The 26,865-nt window shown below is 42.2% G+C and overlaps 1 protein-coding gene across 6 annotated transcripts in view; it reads right to left on the reverse strand.

The window, feature by feature from the left end:
- LOC126253114 (SAGA-associated factor 29) overlaps positions 1 to 26,865 on the reverse strand; it is a 63,778-nt gene that overhangs the window by 18,959 nt on the left and 17,954 nt on the right. For all 6 annotated transcript variants that reach the window (XM_049954227.1, XM_049954228.1, XM_049954229.1 and 3 more), the window contains one exon: positions 10,952 to 11,233. In XM_049954227.1, coding sequence (XP_049810184.1) covers positions 10,952 to 11,233 — 282 coding nt within the window. The remainder of the gene's footprint in view (positions 1 to 10,951; positions 11,234 to 26,865) is intronic.

Here is a 26,865-nt window from a genome sequence, read left to right on the forward strand (position 1 = left end):
GTTTTTCAAACAAATGGTGCAAAAATTAACAGAAAATATTCATTTTCTAACATAACCTAATTCAACATTATAAGTAATCCTATCCGACTTTAAATGGCATTATAAAATAACTGCCTCCTGAAATGGTAATACATATATAATCAGAGTTTACTTCCTTGGAGTACTGCACAACTACATATCTCTCCCTCTTCTCATAATTTGACTTTTACTATATTTTGGTCCACCTACAAAAATCTTCAGAGACATCTGGCTATAAAAATTCTACATTTCTTCTGTGTCATCCTCTCCAATATTCTTGAAAATTTATTTATTTATTTATTTATTTTATTAATGCCTTACAATTTTACAAAGAAGTAACTAGACTCAGTCTGATCTGTAGCTTTCTACACAGTGGAAAGGAATAACATATTTTGAATTTATATTTCAGCATGTGCCTATTCAGCCACAATATCAACAATGTAAATTCATCAGTTTCCTTCTGAAAAAGGAAATTAGTGACACATGTTCAAAGGTATATAACTTAAGATATTATATTAATAAATGTGCCTTATTTCATGCATTGAATGTTACACTATTTATGAAAAAGCAGTGAGTCCCACAGAGATGACAGACCTGAACAGGGGGCTCTAAGTTCCACACAAGACATCATAATAAAAAAAAAAATTGTTGACAATAACCTACACTGTAGCAATATTAGTAACAACTTGTACATGGAGGTATCGCTAGTATTTAACTTGTATAAATGCCTACTCAGGATAAAAATTACTGAAATGAAAAGCTTCCATTTCTTTTGCCAAGTCTGAAAAAACATCAATAAATACTGAGACATCTGGATTCATGTAGATGACACATACATGCTCTATGCAATGGTTGGAGAATATCAATGATGCAGTCTACACTTTCAGTTATGGGGACTGCACTGGGCCCATGCAAAGATGGCAGCGACTGAGAAGTTTAGCGAACTTGTGCCTCTAGTTATTTCGAATTTTCAAATGTTATCCGGCATCAATAGCAAGAAAATGATGAACAAAAGTGCTTCACAAAGTTTCCAGTCTAGTGCCACGCAAAAAATCCACAGTGAAAAATCATCCAGCTAAAAATGTAAGTGTGTAACATGTGAAGTCCATCCTGACAAAACAAAACTAGTTGAAACTATTAATTTGTTGCAAGAAATTGTGTGCAGATCCTTGGCAGAAAGCAAAGTATTAGCTGAAAGACTCAAATATCTTGAAAATGATCATAGAAAACTAAAAACCGCCGAGCAGGGCGTAAGTGAATTTGACTGAAATAAAGTGTACACAGTGACCGAAGATTCCGTCGCCATTTCAAGCATTCCAACACATTCTGAGTGAACCGGTAATGCTAACTGTAGTGTGAACATTTCGTCGTCTTTAGTAATAAATTCTCCTGCCGTGCTCCAAAAAACAGTAGGCCTATCTACAATAGATCAAATCGTGCACCATCTGAAAGAAAAGTCTGTTATTAAGCAAAATATGGAACCTCACCAGGCAAAACCGTCACTCGTAAACAGAAGCAAGGTAAATTCAACATTCAAGACAACAATTAATTTAACTAAAACAACAAATGCAGCAAGAAGAATAAATGTATATTTAATGGGTGATAGTCATCTTAGTGGCCTTGCACACGAAAAAAAAGGTGTAAACAGTGAAGTAAATGTTTCAGATTTTATTAAACCTGGCACTCATTTTGACCAAGTGCTTTCAACTGTAAACATGAAGGAAGACTTCATTGTAATCTGTGGTGGTGCAAATGACGTTGCACACAACGATGGTTTGCATGCTGTTAATGCCTTAAAATCTGCTCTAAACCACCTACATGACTCAAACGTCATTGTTCTCGATATTCCACACAGGTATGACTTGCCTCAATTCTCGCGTGTGAACTGGGCAGTAGCATATACAAACAATCAACATGCAGAAATTTGCAACTCTTATGCAAATGTACAAATGGTTAACGTGCAAAATTTTAGTAGAGAACTTTACCCTGCTCACGGCCTTCACCTCAATTGGCGTGGAATAAGTCACTTAGCATCCATTATTTGTGAAATCGTCGTAAATGCTAGGAACAACGTATACTCAAAACACACACATTAGAAGAACGAGTGCTCAACAACACGAGAAGACTGCAGGAATGGGTATAGACAGACAACATTGGACAAATGGCTGCTGAAAACACCAGGTAAAAAAGCTGATACTTCCCAGTCCCCTAGTACATGGAAACGGACCAACTTGAATAAATGGACAGTGAAAAATACCAAACCCACTCTGTCAACTGATATTTCCTTTTTTAGGAATAAATGTGTAAGTGGTTCTGGAAATCAAAACCTGACTCTTTACCATCAAAACATACATAGCCTGAGCAACAAAATTAATGAACTCTTAATTAACATCCAGGAGCCACAAGGTATAGATTGTGCCCATGTTCTGTGCTTTATTGACACCATGTTGTGTCAGATATTGAAAGACTTGCTATAGATAATTACCACTTAGCAACATCTTACTGTAGAAAATTCATAGAAAAAGGTGGAGTAGCAATCTATGTCAGAAACAGCATCACATGTAGTGTAATTAATGTGCAGAATTTTTGTATGGATCAACAGTTTGAAGTGTGTGCCATAAAGCTGGCTTTAAATAATTCTTATGTAGCAGTAGTAGCTTTATACAGGGCACCTTCAGGTAACTTTAGCCCTTTTTTTTTTTTTTTTAATAGTTAGATGCACTCTTAACATACATATTTAAACTCAGTAGAGATGTCACAGTTGTTGGAGACTTAAATGCAAATTTCCTAATGAAATCCAGAGACAGGATAGACCTTGAGAACTTGATGTCCTCATGTAATCTTGCTTCTGTCGTAAATTTCCCCACCAGAATAACTTCACGAACAAAATCATTAATTGATAATGTATTTACTGACATAACCAAGATTGATGGTATAGCTGTCAGGCAAGTCCTGAACAGTCTCTCTGACCACGATGGACAAAGACTCACCATTAACAATTCAAAGTATTTGTGAGATTAATAGTGGTCCCAACTGGAAAATTACTAGGAAATCTACTGATGAAACTATTGAGATATTTAAATCATGTCTCCAAAACATAGACTGGGGTCCAGTATATAACGTAGAAAATGCCAATTCCAAATATAACATTCTCAGTAATGAAATGGCTCTAATATTTGAAAGTACCTTCCCGAAAAGAATATATACAACCCATACTAAAAAATCCATCAACAAGCCTTGGATTACCAACGGAATTAGGATTTCATGCAAAAGTGAGAGTGAGTTGTACATTGCTTAAAAAAATCAGATGACCCTAACCTTATAAATAACTATAAAAAATACTGTAAAATATTGAACAAAGTCATTCAGAAATCAAAAAGTATGTATCTGTGCTCAAAAATTAATAACTCCACTGATAAAACAAAACTATATGGGAAGTGATAAGAAATGAGACTGGTGCAAATTACCCCAACAAGACCCAAAATATTGCTCTTAACAATCTACATCTACGTCTACATCTACATCCATACTCCGCAAGCCACCTGACGGTGTGTGGCGGAGGGTACCTTGAGTACCTCTATCGGTTCTCCCTTCTATTCCAGTCTCGTATTGTTCGTGGAAAGAAGGATTGTCAGTATGCCTGTGTGTGGGCTCTAATCTCTCTGATTTTATCCTCATGGTCTCTTCGCGAGACATACGTAGGAGGGAGCAATATACTGCTTGACTCCTCGGTGAAGGTATGTTCTCGAAACTTCAACAAAAGCCCGTACCGAGCTACTGAGCATCTCTCCTGCAGAGTCTCCCACTGGAGTTTATCTAACATCTCCATAACGCTTTCGCAATTACTAAATGATTCTGTAATGAAGCGCGCTGCTCTTCATTGGATCTTCTCTATCTCTTCTATCAACCCTATCCGGTACGGATCCCACACTGGTCAGCAATATTCAAGCAGTGGGCGAACAAGTGTACTGTAACCTACTTCCTTTGTTTTCAGATTGCATTTCCTTAGGATTCTTCCAGTAAATCTCAGTCTGGCATCTGCTTTACCAACGATCAACTTCATATGATCATTCCATTTTAAATCACTCCTAATGCGTATTCCCTGATAATTTATGGAATTAACTGCTTCCAGTTGCTGACCTGCTATATTGTAGCTAAATAATAAGGGATCTTTCTTTCTATGTATTCGCAGCACATTACACTTGTCTACATTGAGATTCAATTGCCATTCCCTGCACCATGCGTCAATTCGCTGCAGATCCTCCTGCATTTCAGTACAATTTTCCATTGTTACAACCTCTCGATATACCACAGCATCATCCGCAAAAAGCCTCAGTGAACTTCCGATGTCATCCACAAGGTCATTTATGTATATTGTGAATAGCAATGGTCCTACGACACTCCCCTGCGGCACACCTGAAATCACTCTTACTTCGGAAGACTTGTCTCCACTGAGAATGACTTGCTGCGTTCTGTTATCTAGGAACTCTTCAATCCAATCACACAATTGGTCTGATAGTCCATATGCTCTTACTTTGCTCATTAAACGACTGTGGGGAACTGTATCAAACAATGAAGGTAAGCTAGTTCAAAATCAAGATATTGTGGCTAAAATCTTTAATGAGCACTTTTTAACTGTTGCTGAGAAAACAGTATGCAAAGGCTCTTCAGAAAAGGCAATAAAAACTCTGAAAGAACTTTTCCCTAACTCTATAGACATGATAGGTATGGCCACCATAACTGTGCAAGAAATAAGAAAAACCATAGTTTCTCTAAAAAGTAAAAATTCATCGGGTGTAGACAATATTTCCAGTAAACTGCTAAAAGCCAGCTTTAATCAACTCTCTAAAGTTCTAGCTGATATCTTCCCTGACAGAATGAAGTATGTTACTGTGAAGCCCCTCTACAAAAAAGGTGATCCCACAGATGTTTCCAACTATCGTCCTATCTCTCTTGTAACAGCATTTTCTAAAGTCTTTAAAAAATTAATATACGTCAGGATTGTCAAATCACCTTGAAAAATTTGCACTAATTAATAAACAAAAATTTGGTTTCAGATTAGGTATACCTACAACCGAAGCAATTTACGCACTTACAAATAATGTTTTAGAATGCCTTTCAAGAAAAAATTACACGCTGGCATATTCTGTGACCTGACTAAGGCTTTCGAGTGAGTCGATCACAGAATACTTTTAGGAAAAGCAGCCCAATATGGAATCCGTGGACAAATGGGTAACTGGCTCAGATCATATCTAGAAGACAGACAACAAAAAATAGTACTAGGTGTTAACAATCTACAAGTAGGAGAGGTAGAGTCTGACTGGGGAACAGTACATCATGGTGTTCCACAAGGGTCAGTCCTTGGTCCCCCCCTATTTATTATGTATATTAATGACCTACCCCTGTCCTCAAACAGTGCTAGCAATATCACAACGTTTGCAGATAACACAAGTATAGTGACAGACAGGAAAACTGCCACCAAGCACTTGCAAATGCTCTGAACTGGTTCACAGCAAATTCTCTAGCAATAAACCTCAGTAAAACAAATTACATGCAGTACCAATCCAGTTACATATGCCCAGAAGAGATTAACATTGCACACAAGAGCCAACAGTTACAGAGCATTCAGTGCATAAAGTTCCTAAAGTTCCATAGATAACCGGCTCAACTGGGAATTCCATATACAGCAAACACTAAAAAAGCTTAGCTCAACAACATTTGCCATCCAAATAATCTCCAAAATTGGAGACATCAACGTACCAAAGTCTGCATATTTTGGCTACTTCCATACATTGATGTGCTATGGAATAATCTTTTGGGGCAACTCACCACTTTCAAAAAAAATTTTTGTAAGCCAGAAAAAAGTAGTCCGAATTATATGTAGTGTTTCTCCAAGAACCTCATGTCGCAATCTTTTAAAACAGTTAGGTATATTAACCACTACCTCACAATATCTCCTCTCACTCATGGATTTCACACTTCTCACTTCCTCTGAATATGAAACAAATGAGGCATACCATCATTATAACACAAGCCAGAAAGGTGGTATGCACTGTGAATGGAAAAATCTGCCTGTGGTACAAAAAGGGGTGAAGTACACAAGTATAAAAATCTTTAACGCACTCCCGAGTAATATAAAGTGTCTAAAAGAAAATAAAACACTATTCAAAAAAGGCTAAAGGAATTCCTACTGGAAAAATGTTTCTACTCTTTAGATGAATTCTTCAGCAGAGATATATAATTTGAGTAGTAATTCAGATTATTTCCTTAGTCTTTGTATCTGTATTGTTTTTTATCACTATTGTATTTTTGTATTGTATTGTTTATTATCTCTATTATATTATTGTATTGTACCAGTTTTGAATCATTCATCTACCACGTGTAATATACCAGTATGTATTGTATTGTATGATATCTATATTGTATCTGCTTTGACTCATTCCACATCCATGCATAATCACGCCATACTGGAGCTATGGAATATGTATCTCAAATAAAATAAATAAATAAAATAAAGTGGTCAGCTGCAATGGGGAAGAGCAACTGATTCATCACCTACACACCATTCTTTTAAGATTCCTATGCAAGGACTCCTCACGTGCACACTGGCAGCAGTTGGCAACTATTTAATTTTTTGACAGAATGAGGAATGCCTGAACTTTCATTTCGTATATAGATTGGGATTACTAACAGCATCTCCAGCAAGTGAATGTGTGATGTAATTGACTTCATATCTCACAGAGGCAATGACTGAGACCAGTGGAGCCAGCAATAGCTTTGAAATAGATGGGTCCTTAACTGTGATGATAGCAGCATTGGTATTGGATGCAAGGTTGAAATCAACATAGCAGTCAGTGTTAGCTACAACACATTACCGAACTTTTTAAAAGAGTAAATCACTATTTGACCATGTATTATTATATTTATCTTTTGTACTATTCAGATTTCGGCTTTTATGCCATTATCAAGAACAATGCTAGAAGTTGTTACACCATTAAAGCCAAAATCTAGATAACACAGAAGATAATTATAATAATACACAGTCAAATGATTGTTTACTCTCTTAAAAAGTATTACATCACTGTGGTTCAATGCCATCAAAATCTCATTACAGAACTGGTGGGTGATTTCATAGATTACATGCTGACAGTGTCGTGTATTTGTTGAGCTCATACAGAAACCCACCACAAGAATTGAAACAGGATTTGGAAGTTTAAAATAAAGATTTCAACAAATGGTTTAAGGACATTTACAAAACATTTGAAGGCTCAAATAAATGCATGAATATACTACTTGAGGTTGTGGATAAAAGACGGGAGTGCCGATGACTTTTTTATGTAAATTGGGAGATTTTTGTTAAGATACAGATAAGGAATTATCAAACAATAGAACTGAAACTGAATGAAATTGACAAGGTTAATTTACGTGAAGACTCTCAAAAGTTTTAGAATTCCAAAGGAGCAACGGCAAAAGACCAACCATGAGTGTTTCCAACAAGTCAGAGGAGGAATGTGTAAGTGTACACTAAAGAAAGTGAGCAGCAAAGATGAAAGGCAGGAGGAGGAATGCACACAATATTTTCAATGGAAAAAGAAGGCATGTACCAGGCACATATTTTTTTTCAAATGGAAAAAATATGAAACTAAGAACAGACTTTAAAGAAATAACCCATGTGGCAAGCACGCACTGAAGCCAGGCTGTTCCAGCTCGAGAGTTCAGCTGTGAGCAGCCGGGCACCTGTGGGCAAGAATGAGTAAACAGCTTGTGTATGTGTGTACAATGTCACAGGTAGAAAGGGCTGGGCAAGCAGCTTACATGCAGCACTGTACACAAAACACTGGCAATACAGGGTGACTGATTAAATTAACAAAAAGCATTAATATAAGCCAAATGTACGAACATTTTATTTAGTTTGAGAAACACATTTCTGTTTATTCATGATTCATGAAATATTGGGTGTCAGCCCTCGAGCCGCCGCAAGACACAGAATACTCTTTTAAGTGTTGGGTCATGCAGCTGGGACCTTTCTGCAGTTTTTAAACTATTCATTATGGAAAATAGTTGTTCACAAACATATGTTGAGCCAAAAGTATATATGATGTCAGCTGCATTCCTGTGTAATTTGGGCAAATCCTCAGCACAAAGATCATGATACCATCTTATTAAATTTGTGGTGTTGTGATATCTGTCTTTGAGCAATGCACTGTTTTGCAAATATATTAGTTATAGTTGCATTTATGAAGGAACAGTATCTTGTACAACTGAAAATGGAGTGCTAAACAGTTTTAACTCTTTTTGTAGGCATCACATGTCCTGAAACCTTGCCTCAAAACTTTGATGAAGTTGTTCAATAATTTGTTGATAATCAACAAAACTTATTTCTTCAGGCAATTTAAGGGATAAAAAACACCCAAAAAAAGTTAAGTTTCCACTACCAAGTTGCCTTTCAAATACATGAAGTTTGTCCATGAATGCATTAATTTTATTGCACATATCAACAATAAATAGATCCTCCTTCAAGTGACATATTTAAGTTGTTTAAATGTCTTGTAATATCCATTAGGAAGGCTGGGTCCACTACCCACATCTCGTCACTCAGTAATATTGGCCTTTCTCCATACATTACCATAAACTATGCAATTTGTTCCCAAACTGCAAAAAATACATCGAGAACTTTGCATCTGCTAAGCCACTGTATGTGCAGTGATAAGGAATATTACCACAGGCTGTTTCCAGGCTGTGCACAATGCCTTTGAACTGGCAGTGTTGAGACTGGGGTGCCTTACAAAATTAACACACCTCACCATGATCTTCACGAGCTCGGCGCATTTTACATTTTCAGCACAAAGGGCTTCCTGGTGCACAAAACAGCGTATGCTTCATATTTTTTTCAAAAATTCCATCTTTATTTTTCCCTTCACGAGGGTCACAAAGCCTTGCTTGCTCCCAACTATTTGTGGAGTACCATCTGTTGCCATGGAACAGAACCTGTCCCATGGCAAGCATATGTTTTCTACACACTCACATAGAACCCCAAATATGTCATGACCTGTAGTTGTGTACTTCATTGGTATCACTTCTAGCAGCTCCTCGAAAATCTTAGTTCCGAATTAACATTCCTCACAAATAATGTGAGCTGAGCAATGTCTGTGACATCTGTGGTTTCATCGAGGGCTAACCAAAAAGCAATAAAAAATCTGGAACTTCTGCTTCAGTTGGCAATGTCACATATCCAATGAGACACTGTTTGTTTGGAGAGGTAAACTCCTTTAAATTTTGAATTGTCTGCTGGCACTAAGCACTCAGAGAGCAGGCATGATTTCACCAATGGACCCATTGAGAACGGTGTTCCAGTTGGTGCTATGATGTGGCACTTCTAGCAAGCTACGAAGTTGCACACACTTCGTCAGTGTCAGCAATCTAAAACACACACACACACACACACACACACACACACACACACACACACACACACACACACATAGTGCATAGAAGAAATATGTATTCATTTGTTATACTTATTTATTTTGCATCAGATTTACCTGTTGTTGAACTTCATCCTTCAGTGTGACAATGATTTGCTTTCTTGCATTACTATCCAGCTCACCATACTGCTTCATGTAAAGACACATGTAGTGACGTTGTACAATATTCTCTTTCATTGTATTCAAACTTTATGACACACAAGGCACTGAGGCAACACATCTTTCTCTGAAAACAAAAACTGTTCTGTTCTTCCCCACTTCATGAAAATGGCAATGGGCTGCTCTAGAGCTCATTGTCGTCACTGTCCATTAAAAAGCACAAGATGCAACTACGTTCCAGGCATGTAACATGGCAGGTGCATGTGTGCAGTGAAATGAACCCTTGCAGGCGGCCTACCCCTAAGTGCCTGCTCACCCGGTGCATCTGTGAATGCCCGCAGGCACCTGTGCTACATGCAGCTGACTTGGAACAGTCTGCAATAAGGGATACACACACTGAAGTCCATGCTAATAATATAATGAACTGAAAAATCAAATTGCTGATTTCTTTCAAACTTGCCACGTATGCTGGGAAATTTACAAAAGTACTGATTAAGTAAACTGGAATCATTACTATCAATATCTTTATACTTCTCCTTTTATTACTTAATGTTAATGCTTTGTTTCTGTGTGCATGTTGGACAACTCCTACATTCACTAAGTAATATAAATGTCACTGTTTGTATAAAGGATGCGAATGGGTAAGGGGAAAGCAAGTTCATAATTTATGTCAAACTAAATTTTTCATCATGTTGACGCACTGAGCGGGATGTAAATTCATCAGAGTTCCCTCCCAAACAGAAACCACTAAACAAAGAATATTGGAGAGTGAATAAATTATGATATTTTGTTAATAAACTTCTCCTAGGTGTAAGAAAACACAAATCGCACTGACACTAAATAGCAACATGGGGCAATGATATGCCCTGCACACTGGTTTATTTAATTTTGTAACATACTGAGATGAGGGTATGGAGAGTAGCCACACAAACAAGACGGAAAACATTGTAAAGCTTTTGAACACTGTATTTGCTCACAGCTAACTAGCGCAGATTACACGTACACTTTCATGGTTACTTTGTCCTTGCTGACTACAATGTAGCCATACAGGTGTATGAGTATTCTGCACTAGTTAGCTCCAGAGGAGGACATTATCCAAAAGCTTACTAATGCTTTCAGTCTTGTTTATGTAAATACTGACCAATCAATGTTTCAGTTGAGTGGTGAGTTGCTACCTTTACTCCTTGCATTGTGTATATCCCAACAAGGAATTTCCATTTTCATGTGAATTAAAAAAAAGGTAAACAGGTACAATTTAGTCAACTTTATAAGTATGATATAGTGGTTAGTCTAAAAAATAAATACTTAATACTGTTGTTATAATGTATATTTCTCAGCATGTCACTAACCTTTGCAATATATGTAGGTTCTGCTGGAACTGCTCCACACAGTGGTGGTGGCTTTTCCCCTAATTTTCCCACCCAAAGTGGTAAGGTCTGAGCAGAACTCTGCAACATTTTCATGAGAGCCCCTCTACGAATTGTCTCCTTGTTACCAGCATTTCTTGCTTGAATTCTCCTTTCATTTCTAATTGCCCGAATTTCATTCACTTTATTAAGGGCATTTCTTATAAGTTCCTCTTCTTGAGCTGCATCAGATACTGCCGCTTTGTATAAGCCTTTCAATTTTTGCTGAAATATATAGCAAATATACATTCAAATTTAAATTTACAAGCAAAACCATTGCTAACAAACATAAAATGTATCAGAAAGAAACATTCACTCTGCATTAGCACTGGTGCTATCGTAAAACGGATAAGCAAACGGCAGAAAAGCCTGCATTTTAAAACCAAATGAAAGGCAACCAGCCTAACACATGGCTACCAATCCAGCTTTCTTCACAATTTGGCAACATTTTACGTTGAAACAGTTCCAGGAAGAAGTCTTGTTTTCTGTTTGAGCTGTTCTGCAATGTCCACACCCGTGGCCTGGTGGTAAACTACATGTCATCCAAATTCAATCCTGGCAGCCAAAATTTTTATAGCACCTTCTGTCAGAAAGCTGCAGTCACAAGTATAATGGTAGCACACCTATATTTTATTTCACTTTGTGGCATATTGGTAGTAACAGCTCCATCCAATTACATATTTATGATAGATTTCTTGGCAGACTATCTGCCTAAAAATGGCATTGCACCAGTGTTCTCCAGAACCCATTTGCTGGTACCTGCAGTGGGTGTGCTGTGATCCCTCACCAGTTGCAAAAAGTGCCAGATACTGCTCGTCACTTTGGAAAGTATACAATGCTTTATGGCTGTTGAATGATTCTCCACAAAAAATGTTTACGATTTGCATTTCACGGTCGACAGCGATAGAGGCAGACTACCCATTTTCAGTATGATTAGTAATGTATTACACTAAGATGCAAAACACTGCTATGATTCAAAATTAATTTTTTAGTTTATGATTGAATTAAAATACCTCACTATGTTGCTTAATGTTATTGTTAATGCTTTATATCTTATTTATTTTCCTTCTTCATGCAATTTTTTGTAAACAATTTGTTTGTCTTCGTCTACTTCTATATACATACTCTGCAAGCCACCAATTGGTGCACGGTGGAGGGCATCCTGCACCAGGGCTAGTCATTTCCCTTTTGATCCACTCAAAATAAGAGTGAGAGATAAATGTCTGTCTATATGCCTCCGTACAAGGCCTAATCTCTCTAATCTTATCTTCATGGTCCTTACACAAAATGTGCGTCGGCAACAGTAGAATCATTCGGCAGTCAGCCTCAAATGCCAGCTCTAAGTTTTCTCAATAGTGTGTGTGTGTGTGTGTGTGTGTGTGTGTGTGTGTTGGGGCTTATGGGCGCTCAACATCGAGGTCATCAGCGCCCTGACACGCATTAAAAGGAACGAATGTGGACTGTCCTAATAAAACTGAAAAACACACTCAAAGAAAGCAGGAAATGAAGGAAAAGACTACATAAGAAAGTAAAACCGAAGGAAAGGGAAAACTTAGCAACACGAATGCCACAGGAAATTGTCATTGGCTGGCCACTTACATAAAATATGGGCGAGCTTGTCACACAGTAAACAAGTTAAAATCCTCTCCCTAAAATATTTGTAAAAACATGTGACATGGTACAGAACTTTAAAACTTTAACCACATTTCCCTAAAATCTTTGTAAAAACATGTGACATGGCACAGAACTTTAAAACTTTAACCACATTGGTCCGAGTGTTGCCTAAAAGAGATGGCAGGTCCGCCGGCAAGTCAGCCGCGGCCCGCTGGTCAGAAAATAAAACGCAATCCAATAAAACGTGGCGCACAGTGACCTGGACGCCGCAAGCACCACACATTGGAGGGTCCTCTCGTCGGAGTAGTAAGCCATGCGTCATAGGGCTGTGGCCTATTCGAAGCCGCGTGAGGAGAACCTCGTCCCGTTGATGGGGCTGGAAGGAAGTACACCACACACGCGTTGTGGGCTTGACTATACGGAGCTTATTGTCAGTCACTTCCAGCCACTCAACCTCCCACCGACGCATGACTCGTGAGCTCAACAGCGAGGTGAGTGCGTGCAAGGGGATAGCACACTGAGATACTTGTAGTTCGAGACACACCTCCTTGGCTGCGAGATCCGCCCTTTCATTCCCAGCAATCCCGACATGCCCCGGAACCCAGCAGAAAGCTACAACCTTCCCCAGTCGCTGTAGTCGGAGGAGGGCATCCTGGATGGTCTGGACTATTTGGTCCGCCGGATACAAACGTTGCAATGAGTGAAGGGCACTGAGTGAATCGGAACAGACAAGAAATTTAGGAGAGGAAAGCTACAACCTTCCCCAGTCCCTGTAGTCGGAGGAGGGCATCCTGAATGGTCTGGACTATTTGGTCCGCCAGATACAAACGTTGCAATGAGTGAAGGGCACTGAGTGAATCGGAACAGACAAGAAATTTAGGAGAGGAAGAAAGTCTCATCTGCTCCAGTGCCCGCAAGATCGCAGACAATTCTGCATCAAAGACAGTAAAAGTCTGAGGCAGTCGGACCTTGAGCACACGATCCGAAGAAACAACTGAGCAACCCACGGAATCCCCTTGTTTCGACCCATCCGTAAAAACAGCTACAGTCGTGGTGCTCAGATAAAATGGCAGAAAATGCTGCATTAAAAACGCAGAAAATAAAACGCAATCCAATAAAACGTGGCGCACAGTGACCTGGACGCCGCAAGCACCACACATTGGAGGGTCCTCTCGTCGGAGTAGTAAGCCATGCGTCATAGGGCTGTGGCCTATTCGAAGCCACGTGAGGAGAACCTCGTCCCATCGATGGGCTGGAAGGAAGTACACCACACACGCGTTGTGGGCTTGACTATACGGAGCTTACTGTCAGTCACTTCCAGCCACTCATCCTCCCACCGACGCATGACTCGTGAGCTCAACAGCGAGGTGAGTGCGTGCAAGGGGATAGCACACTGAGATACTTGTAGTTCGAGACACGCCTCCTTGGCTGCGAGATCCGCCCTTTCATTCCCAGCAATCCCGACATGCCCCGGAACCCAGCAGAAAGCTACAACCTTCCCCAGTCGCTGTAGTCGGAGGAGGGCATCCTGGATGGTCTGGACTATTTGGTCCGCCGGATACAAACGTTGCAATGAGTGAAGGGCACTGAGTGAATCGGAACAGACAAGAAATTTAGGAGAGGAAGAAAGTCTCATCTGCTCCAGTGCCCGCAAGATCGCAGACAATTCTGCATCAAAGACAGTAAAAGTCTGAGGCAGTCGGACCTTGAGGACACGATCCGAAGAAACAACTGAGCAACCCACGGAATCCCCTTGTTTCGACCCATCCGTAAAAACAGCTACATAGTCGTGGTGCTCAGATAAAATGGCAGTAAATGCTGCATTAAAAACGCTGGTAGGAGTGCAATCTCTCTTGTACTGCAATAAATCTAAAATCACACGGGGCCTCTTCAGTAACCAGGGTGGCAGGCGGTTAAAACCCAGGATTTGGGGTTGTACAGACTCCACACCGAGGGACTCAAGCACACGTTGCACTCGGATCCCAAACGGCAACGTAGCCCGGGGGCGGCGGGAAAAAAGGCGGTCCAGAGGTGGATGGGCAACAAGATGGTGAGCAGGCGAGCTGGGAGCTGCAAGAAACTTACAAGCTTGGCGCACCAGCAGGAGCTGCCGCCGGATGGTAAGTGGCGGTTCGCCAGCCTCAGCACAGAGGCTGGGTACGGGACTGGTCCGATAAGCACCCGTGACCAGTCGAATCCCAGCATGGTGAACAGCGTCAAGGATCCGCAAATAAGACGGCCTCGCTGACCCATATACTGTGCACCCATAGTCCAGCCATGAGCGCATGAAAGCTCGATAAAACTGAAGGAGACGCGCCCTGACCGCTCCCCAAGACCTGTGGCTGAGGCACTTGAGGATGTTCAGTGCCTTCAGCATTCTGGCTTTCAAGTCACGTAGGTGTGGCAACCATGACAACCTGGAGTCAAAAATTAGGCCCAGAAACCGCACTGTGTCTCTAAAATGTAGGACAGTATCCCCCATATGCAAGGCATGCAACGTAAAAAGACGACGAGAACGATTAAAATGAACACAAACACACTTATCGGCAGAAAACCTAAAACCCGTCTTTGCAGCCCACTCCTCTAACCGCCGCACTGTTAGTTGCAATTGACGGCTCGCGGATGCAACACTAGAGGAGGAACAGAAAACAGCAAAGTCGTCCACAAACAAGGAGCACTGTACCGGACTCCTCACTGTAGACGTTATACTGTTTATGGCTATGGCAAAGAGGGTAACGCTTAAAACACTGCCCTGGGGGACACCGTTCTCTTGCTCAAAGCGATCAGACAGTGTGTTACCAACGCGGGTCCGAAAAAACCGCTGAGACAGGAAAGACCGAATGAAAATGGGGAGGTGGCCACGAAAGCCCCATTGATGCAGTTGTGCAAGAATACAGTGTCTCCAAGTAGTATCATATGCCTTACTGATATCAAAGAAGATACCGATACAGTGACGCTGACGGAGGAAAGCCTGCTGAATAGCCGCCTCGAGGAGGGTCAGGTTGTCGACTGTGGACCGAAATTTTCGGAATCCACACTGAAAGCGGCTAAGGAGCTGTCTGGTCTCTAGCAGCCAGACCAGACGACGGTTAACCATCCGTTCCAGGGTCTTTCCGACACAGCTTGTCAAGGTGATACTACGATAACTACTGGGACATGTGCGCTCCTTTCTTGGTTTGAGGAGAGGGATGAGGATTGCCTCCCTCCACGAGGTGGGGAACACTCCTGTCTGCCATATGAGATTAAAACATTCGAGGAGGATTTCCTTTGACGCCGCTGGCAGATGTCGAAGCATGGAGTACCGGATGCGGTTGTAACCTGGTGCAGTGTCAGAAGTCTCAGTAAGAGCCGAGTCAAGTTCCCACATGGAGAAAGGGGAGTTGTAGGCCTCAGAACTGTTCGACCGAAAGTCCAAGTTCGCTCTTTCGACAGTCGCACGGTAGCGACGAAACGCTGGATCCTGGGTTGCAGTGGCAGTACTTTGTGCAAAATGCTCTGCCAGCGACTGAGCTATGGCTCTGGGTGTCGTTTGGAGGCATCCCTGGTTCAGGACTGCAGCTATTGGTAAACAGCTGCGTTTACCGGAAATCCTCCGGATGGCTTCCCATACCTTTGTGGAACAAGTGGAACGGTTGATGGAGTCCAGAAACTCCTGCCATGACCTTTTCTTGCTCTCTTTAATGACACGGCGTGCTCTGGCTCTCGCGATACAAAAGGCGGTAAGATTGACCGCTGTTGGGCGGCATTTAAATCGGCGAAGAGCCGCACGCCTGTCCCCGATGGCTAAACAGCACTCTTCTGTCCACCAAGGCACAAGGCGCCGCTTAAGAGTGCCAGAAGACTGTGGTATGGACAGGTCAGCAGCATGGTGGATCACAAGCGTGATGTGATCCACCCATTCCTGTACGCTGTTGTGGCGGTCAAAGACAGCCAACCGAGTGAACAGTGGCCAGTTAGCCCTGCCAATCATCCACGATGGTGGCCGCTGCTCCAGCAATACACCATCCAGGAGATGAATGCGGATAGGGAAGTGATCGCTGGAATGTAGGTCGTCAATGACCTCCCAGTGAACAGAGTCAGTGAGGGTTGGAGAGCAGAAAGATAGGTCAATGGCTGAGAATGACCCTGTAGCACTAGAGAAATGAGTCGGAGTACCTGTGTTGAGGATGCACAACACTTGAGATGTTAGGAGGCTCTCCAAAATTCGACCTCGAGCGCAAAGAGAAGTGGAGCCCCACAGGACATGATGGGCATTGAAGTCTCCCAGGAGGAGGAACACGGGGAGGGGGGGGGGGGGGGTTGGTCGATAAGGTCTGTGAGAGCCTCTAAGTTCACTGCATCCAGAGGGGGTAAATAAAGGGAGCAAACGGTAAGCCTCCGACAGGAATAAATGTCAACTGCAACTGCTTGCAGGTCAGTATCCAGGGGGAGAGCAGAGGAGTGGTGGTCATAATCGACAAACACGGTGACTCCGCCTTTGGCCCTGTCTCCAGTCAGGTCATCTCGGCGATATAACATATAGCCCCTTAGTACAGGAGCATCAGATGGTTTGAAATGCAGTTTGAAATGTGTTTCCTGTAAACACAAGCACAGGGGGCGTTGCCGTGCTAGGAGGTTCAGTTCCTCCACATGTGCCCGGAATCCATTAATGTTCCACTGTATAATGGGAGCCATCTATCAGAGTGGGAGTACCTTCATTCTCACTTTCTGTCGGGGAGGAGAGCCCACAACAGGTGGAGGCTCAGATTTGGGGCGAGATGATTGCCCCAGTCTGACATCAACCTCCATCGCCTCAGAAGAGGAGTCGAGAGAGACGTCAGAGAGAATGACATCCACATCAGCAGACTGTAGAACTTCAGTCTCCTTTAGTGGGCGAGTCTTCACCTTTGTCTTTGGCTTCGATTTTCTGGCCTGAGGTGGCATTGAAGCCAACACCTCAGAAGCAGTAGGGGGTGTAGGAGCACTGGGCAGTGCACAAAACTGGACCCGGGAAGGGGCAGGAAGTTCCATGATGTCAGTTACCACAGCCTGGTCAGAAGGCCGGGGGGGAGCAGCAGGCTTCACAGGAACGGCAGCAGCACACGTACATTGACAAACGCAGGTGCTAGTGCTGACAGTAGCAACCTCCGTTTGTGTAGCGGCATCGGTTTTCAAGACTGGCTGTTTGAGAACGGAAGAAAAGGAAGCAGCGAACGTGGGCGGCTGCAGGGACTTGTAAATTTTCTTCGCCTCACCATACGGGATGCGTTTTGTAGTCTTAAGTTCCTGGATCTTCCGTTCCTCAAGGAAAACTCTGCATTCCCTACTCCACACAGGGTGAGCCCCAGAGCAGTTGACACACTTGGGAGGAGAGGAGCAACTAACTCCCTCATGGGCAACTGTACCACAATTCCTGCAAGTGGCTTCCCCTCTACAGCCGAGAGTAGTGTGTCCAAAGTGTTGGCATTTAAAACACCGCATGGGGTTGGGGTAATAAGGCCGTACACTGAGACGTAGGAAACCTGCCTTCACATGCTCTGGCAATTTGGTGCTGTTAAATGTAAGGATAAATGAGTCAGTCTTTATGAGAGTACCATCCACCCGTTTCATAACATGTTGCACGTCGACAATTCCTTCCCGGGACCATTCAGCCTTCAGTTTGTCTTGGGGAATGTCCACGAGATCTCTGCAAGTCACAACACCCTTGCTGTAGTTCAAGGTGTTGTGAAATTCAGTCTCTATCGCAAACTCTCCCAAGAAATTGTGCCTTCTGAAGGTTCTGGACTTGCTGGAAGCTAGATGTTTCAACCAACAAGGTGCCATTTCGCAAGCGCTTTACAGATTTTAATGTGCCAGCAATACCTCCTAAGCCTTTCTGGATGTAAAATGGCGAAACTTTTTCGAAACTCCTATCTTTTCTTTTAATTATAAGAAACACATTCTGCGAAGCAGCATGCGTTCTGTTACTACTACCTGAATCAGGAGGACTGGCTACACGAGCCCTCTTGTGAGATTGGGTGTTAGAACCTACCAGCGGCCCACCCTTTCCGCTGGGAGGAGAAGAAGAAAACTTCGAGGGTTCCATCTCGGTCCCACGAGCAGCTAGGGAACTAGGAGTCCACCTAGACAGAGCCCCGCGTGCCTAGGTAAGCCTTATACAATTGAGGTGCGGCAGGTTCCTCAGAGGTTGCCCGCTAACGACTGTTCCACCTCAACAGCCATGCATCTCATCGGCACGCAGCACACCTTGAGATTGAGGGTTTTTTTATAGAGGTTTATTCCATCCTCGCGATCTTGGCGGTCAAGCCAAGATCCCCATTCCCTGAGACACACAACGTTCCACCGCTGCGCCGCACGGTGGTCGCTGAAGTATGCTCAGAGCTTACGGTGACAGGGGACTGGCGGCGCTTACCAGTTCCCAGCTCAGGAACCCCGGGGTCGCCAAGCCCGTACCCAGCAAATGAATGGTGAGCCCCTGGGGGCTTTTCTCAACAGTGCTCCTCAAAAAGACATTGCCCTTCCTCCAGTGATTCCCATTTAATTTCCCAAAACATTTCCACAATATCTGCACGCTGTTCGAACCTACTGGTAAGGAATCTAGCAGCCTGCCTCTGAAGAATTGCTTCGATATCTTCTTTAATCCGTCCTTGTGTGGATCCCAAAAACTTGAACAGTACTCAATTGTGGGTCATACTACTGTCCTATATGCTGTTTCATTTACAGATGAACCACACTTTCCTAAAATTCTACCAACAGACTGCAGCCGACCATTCGCTTTCCCTTCTACAGTTCTTACATGATCAATCCATTTCATATTGCTTTGCAATGTTACGCCTAAATATTTAATCAATGTGACTGTTCATGCAGCACACCACTAATACTGTATCTGAACATTGTGAGTTTATGTTCTGTACTGATCTGCATTAACGCACATTTTTCTACATTTAGAGCTAGCTGCAATTATCACATCAACTAGACATTTCATCTAAGTCATAGTGTATCCTCCTACAGCCACTCAATGACGATACCTTTCCATACACCACAACATCATCAACAAACAGCCACAGACTGCTGTTTACCCTGTCCATCACACTGTTTATGTATATAGAGAACTACAGCGCTCCTATCACACTTACCTGGGGGCCTCCCAATGATACCCTAAGCTCTGATGAACACTTGGCATCGAGGACAAAATAGTGGGTTCTGTTACTTAAGAAGTCTTCAAGCCACTCAAATATCCAGTTCAAATGGCTCTAAGCACTATGGACTTAACATCTGAGATCATCAGTCCCCTAGACTTAGAACTACTTAAACCTAACTAACCTACCGAGGCAGGATTCGAACCTGTGACCATAACAGCAGCACGGGTCAGGACTGAAGCACCTAGAACCACTCGGCCACAGCAGCCGGCCACATATCTGGGAACCTATTCCGTATGCTTGTACCTTCGTTAACAGTCAGCAGTGTGGCACTGCGTCAAATGTTTTACGGAAATCTGAGAATATGGACTCCACCTGTCACCCTTCATCAATGGTTACCAGGATCTAATGTGAGAAAAGGGCAACCTCAGTTCCACAAGAGTAATGCTTTATAAAACCATGCTGATTTGTGGATAGAAGCTTTTCCCGTTCAAGGAAATCTGTCATATTGAAACTGAGAATATTCTCAAGGATTCTGCACTAAACCTATGTTAAGGATATTGGTCTGTAGTTTTGTGAGTCCATTCTTTTACCCTTCCTATACACAGGAGTCACATGCGCTTTTTTCCAGTTGCTTTGGACTATGTGCTGGGTGAGAGATTGACAATAAATTCGAGCTAAGTAAGGAGCCAATTTATAGAGTACTCTTCATAAATCCGAACTAAGATTCCATTAGGACCTGGTGACTTACTTTTTTTCGACTCTTTTAGTTGTTTCTCTACACCAGCAACACTTATTACTATGTTCTCCATACAGGAGTATGTGCAATGGCCAAATGACGGTGTATTTGTGCAATTAACACAGAAACTAAACTGCACATATTAGCAATGTCCAACTCTGCACCTTCATACATTTTTCACCTTGTGATATATACAAATAATATATACTAAACAGTCTGTCCATTGCTTTCATAATGTTATACTCTTGTTTGGTCCCTAAATGATGAAAAAATCCAACGCCATGTCATTCTGTGTCACTGATAGTTCTTTTGAATATTTCCAGTTACTTTTTTGTTTACTGTTGCTTGGTATTCATAAGCAGACCACTACACCTGCTCCCACAAGATACTGGAACAAGTTCACCAGAAGGCTTACCAATCATATTCGAAATCAAAATTCACATGTGAAACACAAATTTGATTACTCAGAATTTCTGTAGAAGTTTAAATAGCTGTGGCAATGTAAAAACCCAAATTTATCCATTGGCATAGCCCATTCAAACAGCAGCAGAACAAAAAAATCGTTTTTGGTTTTCCATTCACAGTTGTAACACTGCAACCTGTAGTTGAGCCATGGGTAAACCACTGTCATGATCACAAATCTGTACCATGCTGATGTTGCCTATTCTTACTGGGATTTTCCTACTGCTGCGAACACAAGTCACAAATATAAATGTGTGTTCTTTGCGTGGAAAAACATCCAATATTCCATTCTTCCATATCCATTGTCATATATATTGGTACTAAATAGGGTTAGGAAAGCTCTTGTAAGTGAATGAATGATAGTAATAGTAATAATAATAATAAATAATAACAATAACAAACTAGTAATGAACGAAGTTTATTGTATTACAGAAGACTGTTGAAGATGAAAAATAAAAATAGCGTAATCATTCAGTTGATGCAATGCAAAGATTCTCTCAGTCTTTTGTTACTGAATTCCATTCTGGCAATTTACAAAAAGAAAATAAAAACTGAAGTGACACATCTCGCTAGACTAATGAGATGTGAACCAGCAACTACATCTGCATTAGATCACGAGACAAGCATACTCCAAGGAGCTAACATGACACTTCCACAACCAGCTCTCTAACATTTCTCTGATGACAGATATGAAATATAAAACCAGTTGCAATTTAAGTGTGGAACGACCTTCTTAGGGTTCAAAAATTAGATTTGTGATCTCTTTTTCATACAAACATGACTACTACAAATTATTTCACTAGTATGAAAAGAGAATATCATAAGAATTTAGCAGTATCTCTTAGCACCAATCCCAAGAGAGAGAAAATGAGCACAGAGGTACCAAACATCCTCTGCAGTTTGGTGACATCTTAAATGCACTAGCAATATGATGAACTTCTTGGATGGCTCACATTGTCCTCACTGCTATCCATAGCCTGCTCCAGCCAGCCATCAGTGGAGTTGTGCTAGCAGACACTCATCTGAGTGAATCTGACAGCAGATAACATAGGCATTGAAAAACACAAATGAATTGTACCCCTATCCTGCTTGGCCTGTGGTGAAAGCTTATTTTCACAAATCGAGTGCAAAATGGTCTTGTCCAAAGAAACAGTAAGATCTACGTACTGTTGACCTCAAATGGATTGTATCTGGTCTTGTGCCATACACAACTAAGATACTAGGAATACCACCAAAATGTGGAGATGTTATGGATTATAGAGTAATACATTGAAGCCAAACTGTGGATTAATAAGAAAAAACTGAATCTATGACTACTGAAGCAGAAACAAAACAGAAGTAGTAGGCATGTGCAGTTGTGTACTTTCTCACTTTTTCACCCCCATACCTATCATAAATAACAATTTGTTCATTGCTTCTGTCAGTTTTCCTATCATTTTTGATATCAAGATATTGAACAAAATTAGATTTGTCACACTTACAGTTGCTTTGAATCTTTTCTGACACTTTCTCTTTTTTTGTTGCTGATGTAATTTGGTACTCATGAAGCAGACAATTATGGCAACTCCTGCAGGGTTGCCAGGATACACATTAGATGAAGGGTTAAGATTCATCACTTGATTGTGACAGTTAGCAGCTCAATTAAAGTAAAGCAAAAGGAATTAATTAGATATATCCCTAGAAGCAAAACTGTAACTAGTTTCAGATGACACTACCATTTTAGAAAGTGCGCACATAAAAACTATGTTGACAAAGCACTGGTGCAGTTAACACCCTCTCATCGCCAAAATCATAACTGACGTAGATACTTCGCAATGTGAAAGGTGAGAGTAGGGGGTAGCTTACACATGAAACAACCTTTTTGGAGTCAAAAAAGTTTATTTTAGTAATTCGATGTGATGTCTTAAGTAGGACTTATTCAGAATATTTCATCCAGATGACAAAGAAAGATCAAGCAAATTTGGCAGGATACATCAGTCCCACACTGGCAAATTAACAACAGTGTTTCCAAACAATGCCTACAAAGCTGCACTGTCTTGGCTATACTAATGGCAAGAAGACTGCATTTTCATAGCTGGAATCCTGCATGAATGACTCCATATATCCAATATGATAGGAGACACTGTTTTATAAAAAATAGAGGGAAACATTCCACGTGGGAAAAATATATCTAAAAACAAAGATGATGTGACTTACCAAACGAAAGCGCTGGCAGGTCGATAGACACACAAACAAACACACACACAAAATTCAAGCTTTTGCAACAAACTGTTGCCTCATCAGGAAAGAGGGAAGGAGAGGGAAAGACGAAAGGATGTGGGTTTTAGGGGAGAGGGTAAGGAGTCATTCCAATCCCGGGAGCGGAAAGACTTACCTTAGGGGGAAAAAAGGACAGGTATACACTCGCACACACACACATATCCATCCACACATATACAGGCACAAGCAGACATCTCACAAGCAGACATATTTAAAGACAAAGAGTTTGGGCAGAGATGTCAGTCGAGGCAGAAGTGAAGAGGCAAAGATGATGTTGAATGACAGGTGAGGTATGAGTGGCGGCAACTTGAAATTAGCGGAGATTGAGGCCTGGTGGGTAACGGGAAGAGAGGATATATTGAAGAGCAAGTTCCCATCTCCGGAGTTCGGATAGGTTGGTGTTGGTGGGAAGTATCCAGATAACCCGGACGGTGTAACACTGTGCCAAGATGTGCTGGCTGTGCACCAAGGCATGTTTAGCCACAGGGTGATCCTCATTACCAACAAACACTGTCTGCCTGTGTCCATTCATGCGAATGGACAGGTTGTTGCTGGTCATTCCCACATAGAATGCATCACAGTGTAGGCAGGTCAGTTGGTAAATCACGTGGGTGCCTTCACATGTGGCTCTGCCTTTGATCGTGTACACCTTCCGGGTTACAGGACTGGAGTAGGTGGTGGTGGGAGGGTGCATGGGACAGGTTTTACACCGGGGGCGGTTACAAGGATAGGAGCCAGAGGGTAGGGAAGGTGGTTTGGGGATTTCATAGGGATGAACTAACAGGTTACGAAGGTTAGGTGGACAGCGGAAAGACACTCTTGGTAGAGTGGGGAGGATTTCATGAAGGATGGATCTCATTTCAGGGCAGGATTTGAGGAAGTCGTATCCCTGCTGGAGAGCCACATTCAGAGTCTGGTCCAGCCCCGGAAAGTATCCTGTCACAAGTGGGGCACTTTTGTGGTTCTTCTGTGGGGGATTCTGGGTTCGAGGGGATGAGGAGGTGGCTCTGGTTATTTGCTTCTGTACCAGGTCGGGAGGGTAGTTGCGAAATGCGAAAGCTGTTGTCAGGTTGTGGGTGTAATGGTTCAGGGATTCCGGACTGGAGCAGACTCGCTTGCCACGAAGACCTAGGCTGTAGGGAAGGGACCGTTTGATGTGGAATGGGTGGCAGCTGTCATAATGGAGGTACTGTTGCTTGTTGGTGGGTTTGATGTGGACGGACGTGTGAAGCTGGCCATTGGATAGGTGGAGGTCAACGTCAAGGAAAGTGGCATGGGATTTGGAGTAGGACCAGGTGAATCTGATGGAACCAAAGGAGTTGAGGTTGGAGAGGAAATTCTGGAGTTCTTCTTCACTGTGAGTCCAGATCATGAAGATGTAATCAATAAATCTGTACCAAACTTTGGGTTGGCAGGCCTGGGTAACCAAGAAGGCTTCCTCTAAGCGACCCATGAATAGGTTGGCGTACGAGGGGGCCATCCTGGTACCCATGGCTGTTCCCTTTAATTGATGGTGTGTCTGGCCTTCAAAAGTGAAGAAGTTGTGGGTCAGGATGAAGCTGGCTAAGGTGATGAGGAAAGAGGTTTTAGGTAGGGTGGCAGGTGATCGGCGTGAAAGGAAATGCTCCATCGCAGCGAGGCCCTGGACGTGCGGAATATTTGTGTATAAGGAAGTGGCATCAATGGTTACAAGGATGGTTTCCAGGGGTAACAGATTGGGTAAGGATTCCAGGCGTTCGAGAAAGTGGTTGGTGTCTTTGATGAAGGATGGGAGACTGCATGTAATGGGTTGAAGGTGTTGATCTACGTAGGCAGAGATACGTTCTGTGGGGGCTTGGTAACCAGCTACAATGGGGCGGCCGGGATGATTGGGTTTGTGGATTTTAGGAAGAAGGAAGAAGGTAGAAGGTAGGGGTGCGGGGTGTCGGTGGGGTCAGGAGGTTGATGGAGTCAGGTGAAAGGTTTTGCAGGGGGCCTAAGGTTCTGAGGATTCCTTGAAGCTCCGCCTGGACATCGGGAATGGGGTTACCTTGGCAAACTTTGTATGTGGTGTTCTCTGAAAGCTGACGCAGTGCCTCAGCCACATACTCCCGACGATCAAGTACCACGGTCGTGGAACCCTTGTCCGCCGGAAGAATGACAATGGATCGGTCAGCCTTCAGATCACAGATAGCCTGGGCTTCAGCAGTGGTGATGTTGGGAGTAGGATTAAGGTTTTTTAAGAAGGATTGAGATGCAAGGCTGGAAGTCAGAAATTCCTGAAAGGTTTGGAGAGGGTGATTTTGAGGAAGAGGAGATATATATATATATATATATATATAAAACAAAGATGATGTGACTTACCAAATGAAAGTGCTGGCAGGTCGACAGACACACAAACAAACACAAACATACACACAAAATTCAAGCTTTCGCAACAAACTTTTGCCTCATCAGGAAAGAGGGAAGGAGAGGGAAAGACGAAAGTATGTGGGTTTTAAGGGAGAGGGTAAGGAGTCATTCCAATCCCGGGAGCGGAAAGACTTACCTTAGGGGGCAAAAAGGACAGGTATACACTCGTACACAGACACATATCCATCCACACATATACAGACACAAGCAGACATATTTAAAGACCATGCCATATGTCTGCTTGTGTCTGTTTGTTGCGAAAGCTTGAATTTTGTGTGAATGTTTGTGTTTGTTTGTGTGTCTATCGACCTGCCAGTGCTTTTGTTCGGTAAGTCACATCATCTTTGGTTTTAGACACTGTACATCGAGTATAGATTTAAGTGTCAAGACGTCGTTTGTGAAAGTATTTGTATGGAGTGTAGGCATGTATGGAAGTGAAACATGGACGATAAATAGTTTGGACAAGAAGAGAATAGAAGCTTTCGAAATGTGGTGCTACAGAAGAATGCTGACGATTAGATGGGTAGATCACATAACTAATGAGGAGGTATTGAATAGAATTGGGGAGAAGAGGAGTTTGTGGCACAACTTGACTAGAAGAAGGGATCAGTTGGTAGGACATGTTCTGAGGCATCAAGGGATCACTAATTTAGTATTGGAGGGCAGCGCGGAGGGTACAAATCGTAGAGGGAGACCAAGAGATGAATACACTACGCAGATTCAGAAGGATGTAGGCTTCAGTACGTACTGGGAGATGAAGCAGCTTGCACAGGATAGAGTAGCATGGAGAGCTGCATCAAACCAGTCTCAGGGCTGAAGACCACAACAACAATAACAACAACAACAACAACAACATGAGGCACTGTACTCTCCAAATTTCGGATATGCAGTGTGGCCATGTGTCTAAAAAGAGTAGAATACTGAATAATACTATAATAACATTATTTCCATTTCTGTGACTCAGATAATGTGTAAATCCTAGCTAGGGCTAGTGTTTGTGTGTACTGAACACAACCTACAGCATTAAACAATAGCAGTAAAACCGACAAACATCCTTCCAGAAAAGATTTCCTAACACTCAAATTTATATTTAATATTAGCATGTTTATCTCTTAAGCTATTGTTGGTTTTGCCAGTCTACCTTTTATAACCGCTTTTCTTCTGCAACCATCACGTACTTGGCTGCCCACATAGCAAAACTCATATACTACCTCAGCATCTCATTCCCTAGGCTAATTGCCTCAGCACTGTCTGACTTATTTCAGTTACAGTTT

Source organism: Schistocerca nitens, chromosome 4 (assembly GCF_023898315.1).
Source record: "Schistocerca nitens isolate TAMUIC-IGC-003100 chromosome 4, iqSchNite1.1, whole genome shotgun sequence".
NCBI lineage: Eukaryota > Metazoa > Arthropoda > Insecta > Orthoptera > Acrididae > Schistocerca > Schistocerca nitens.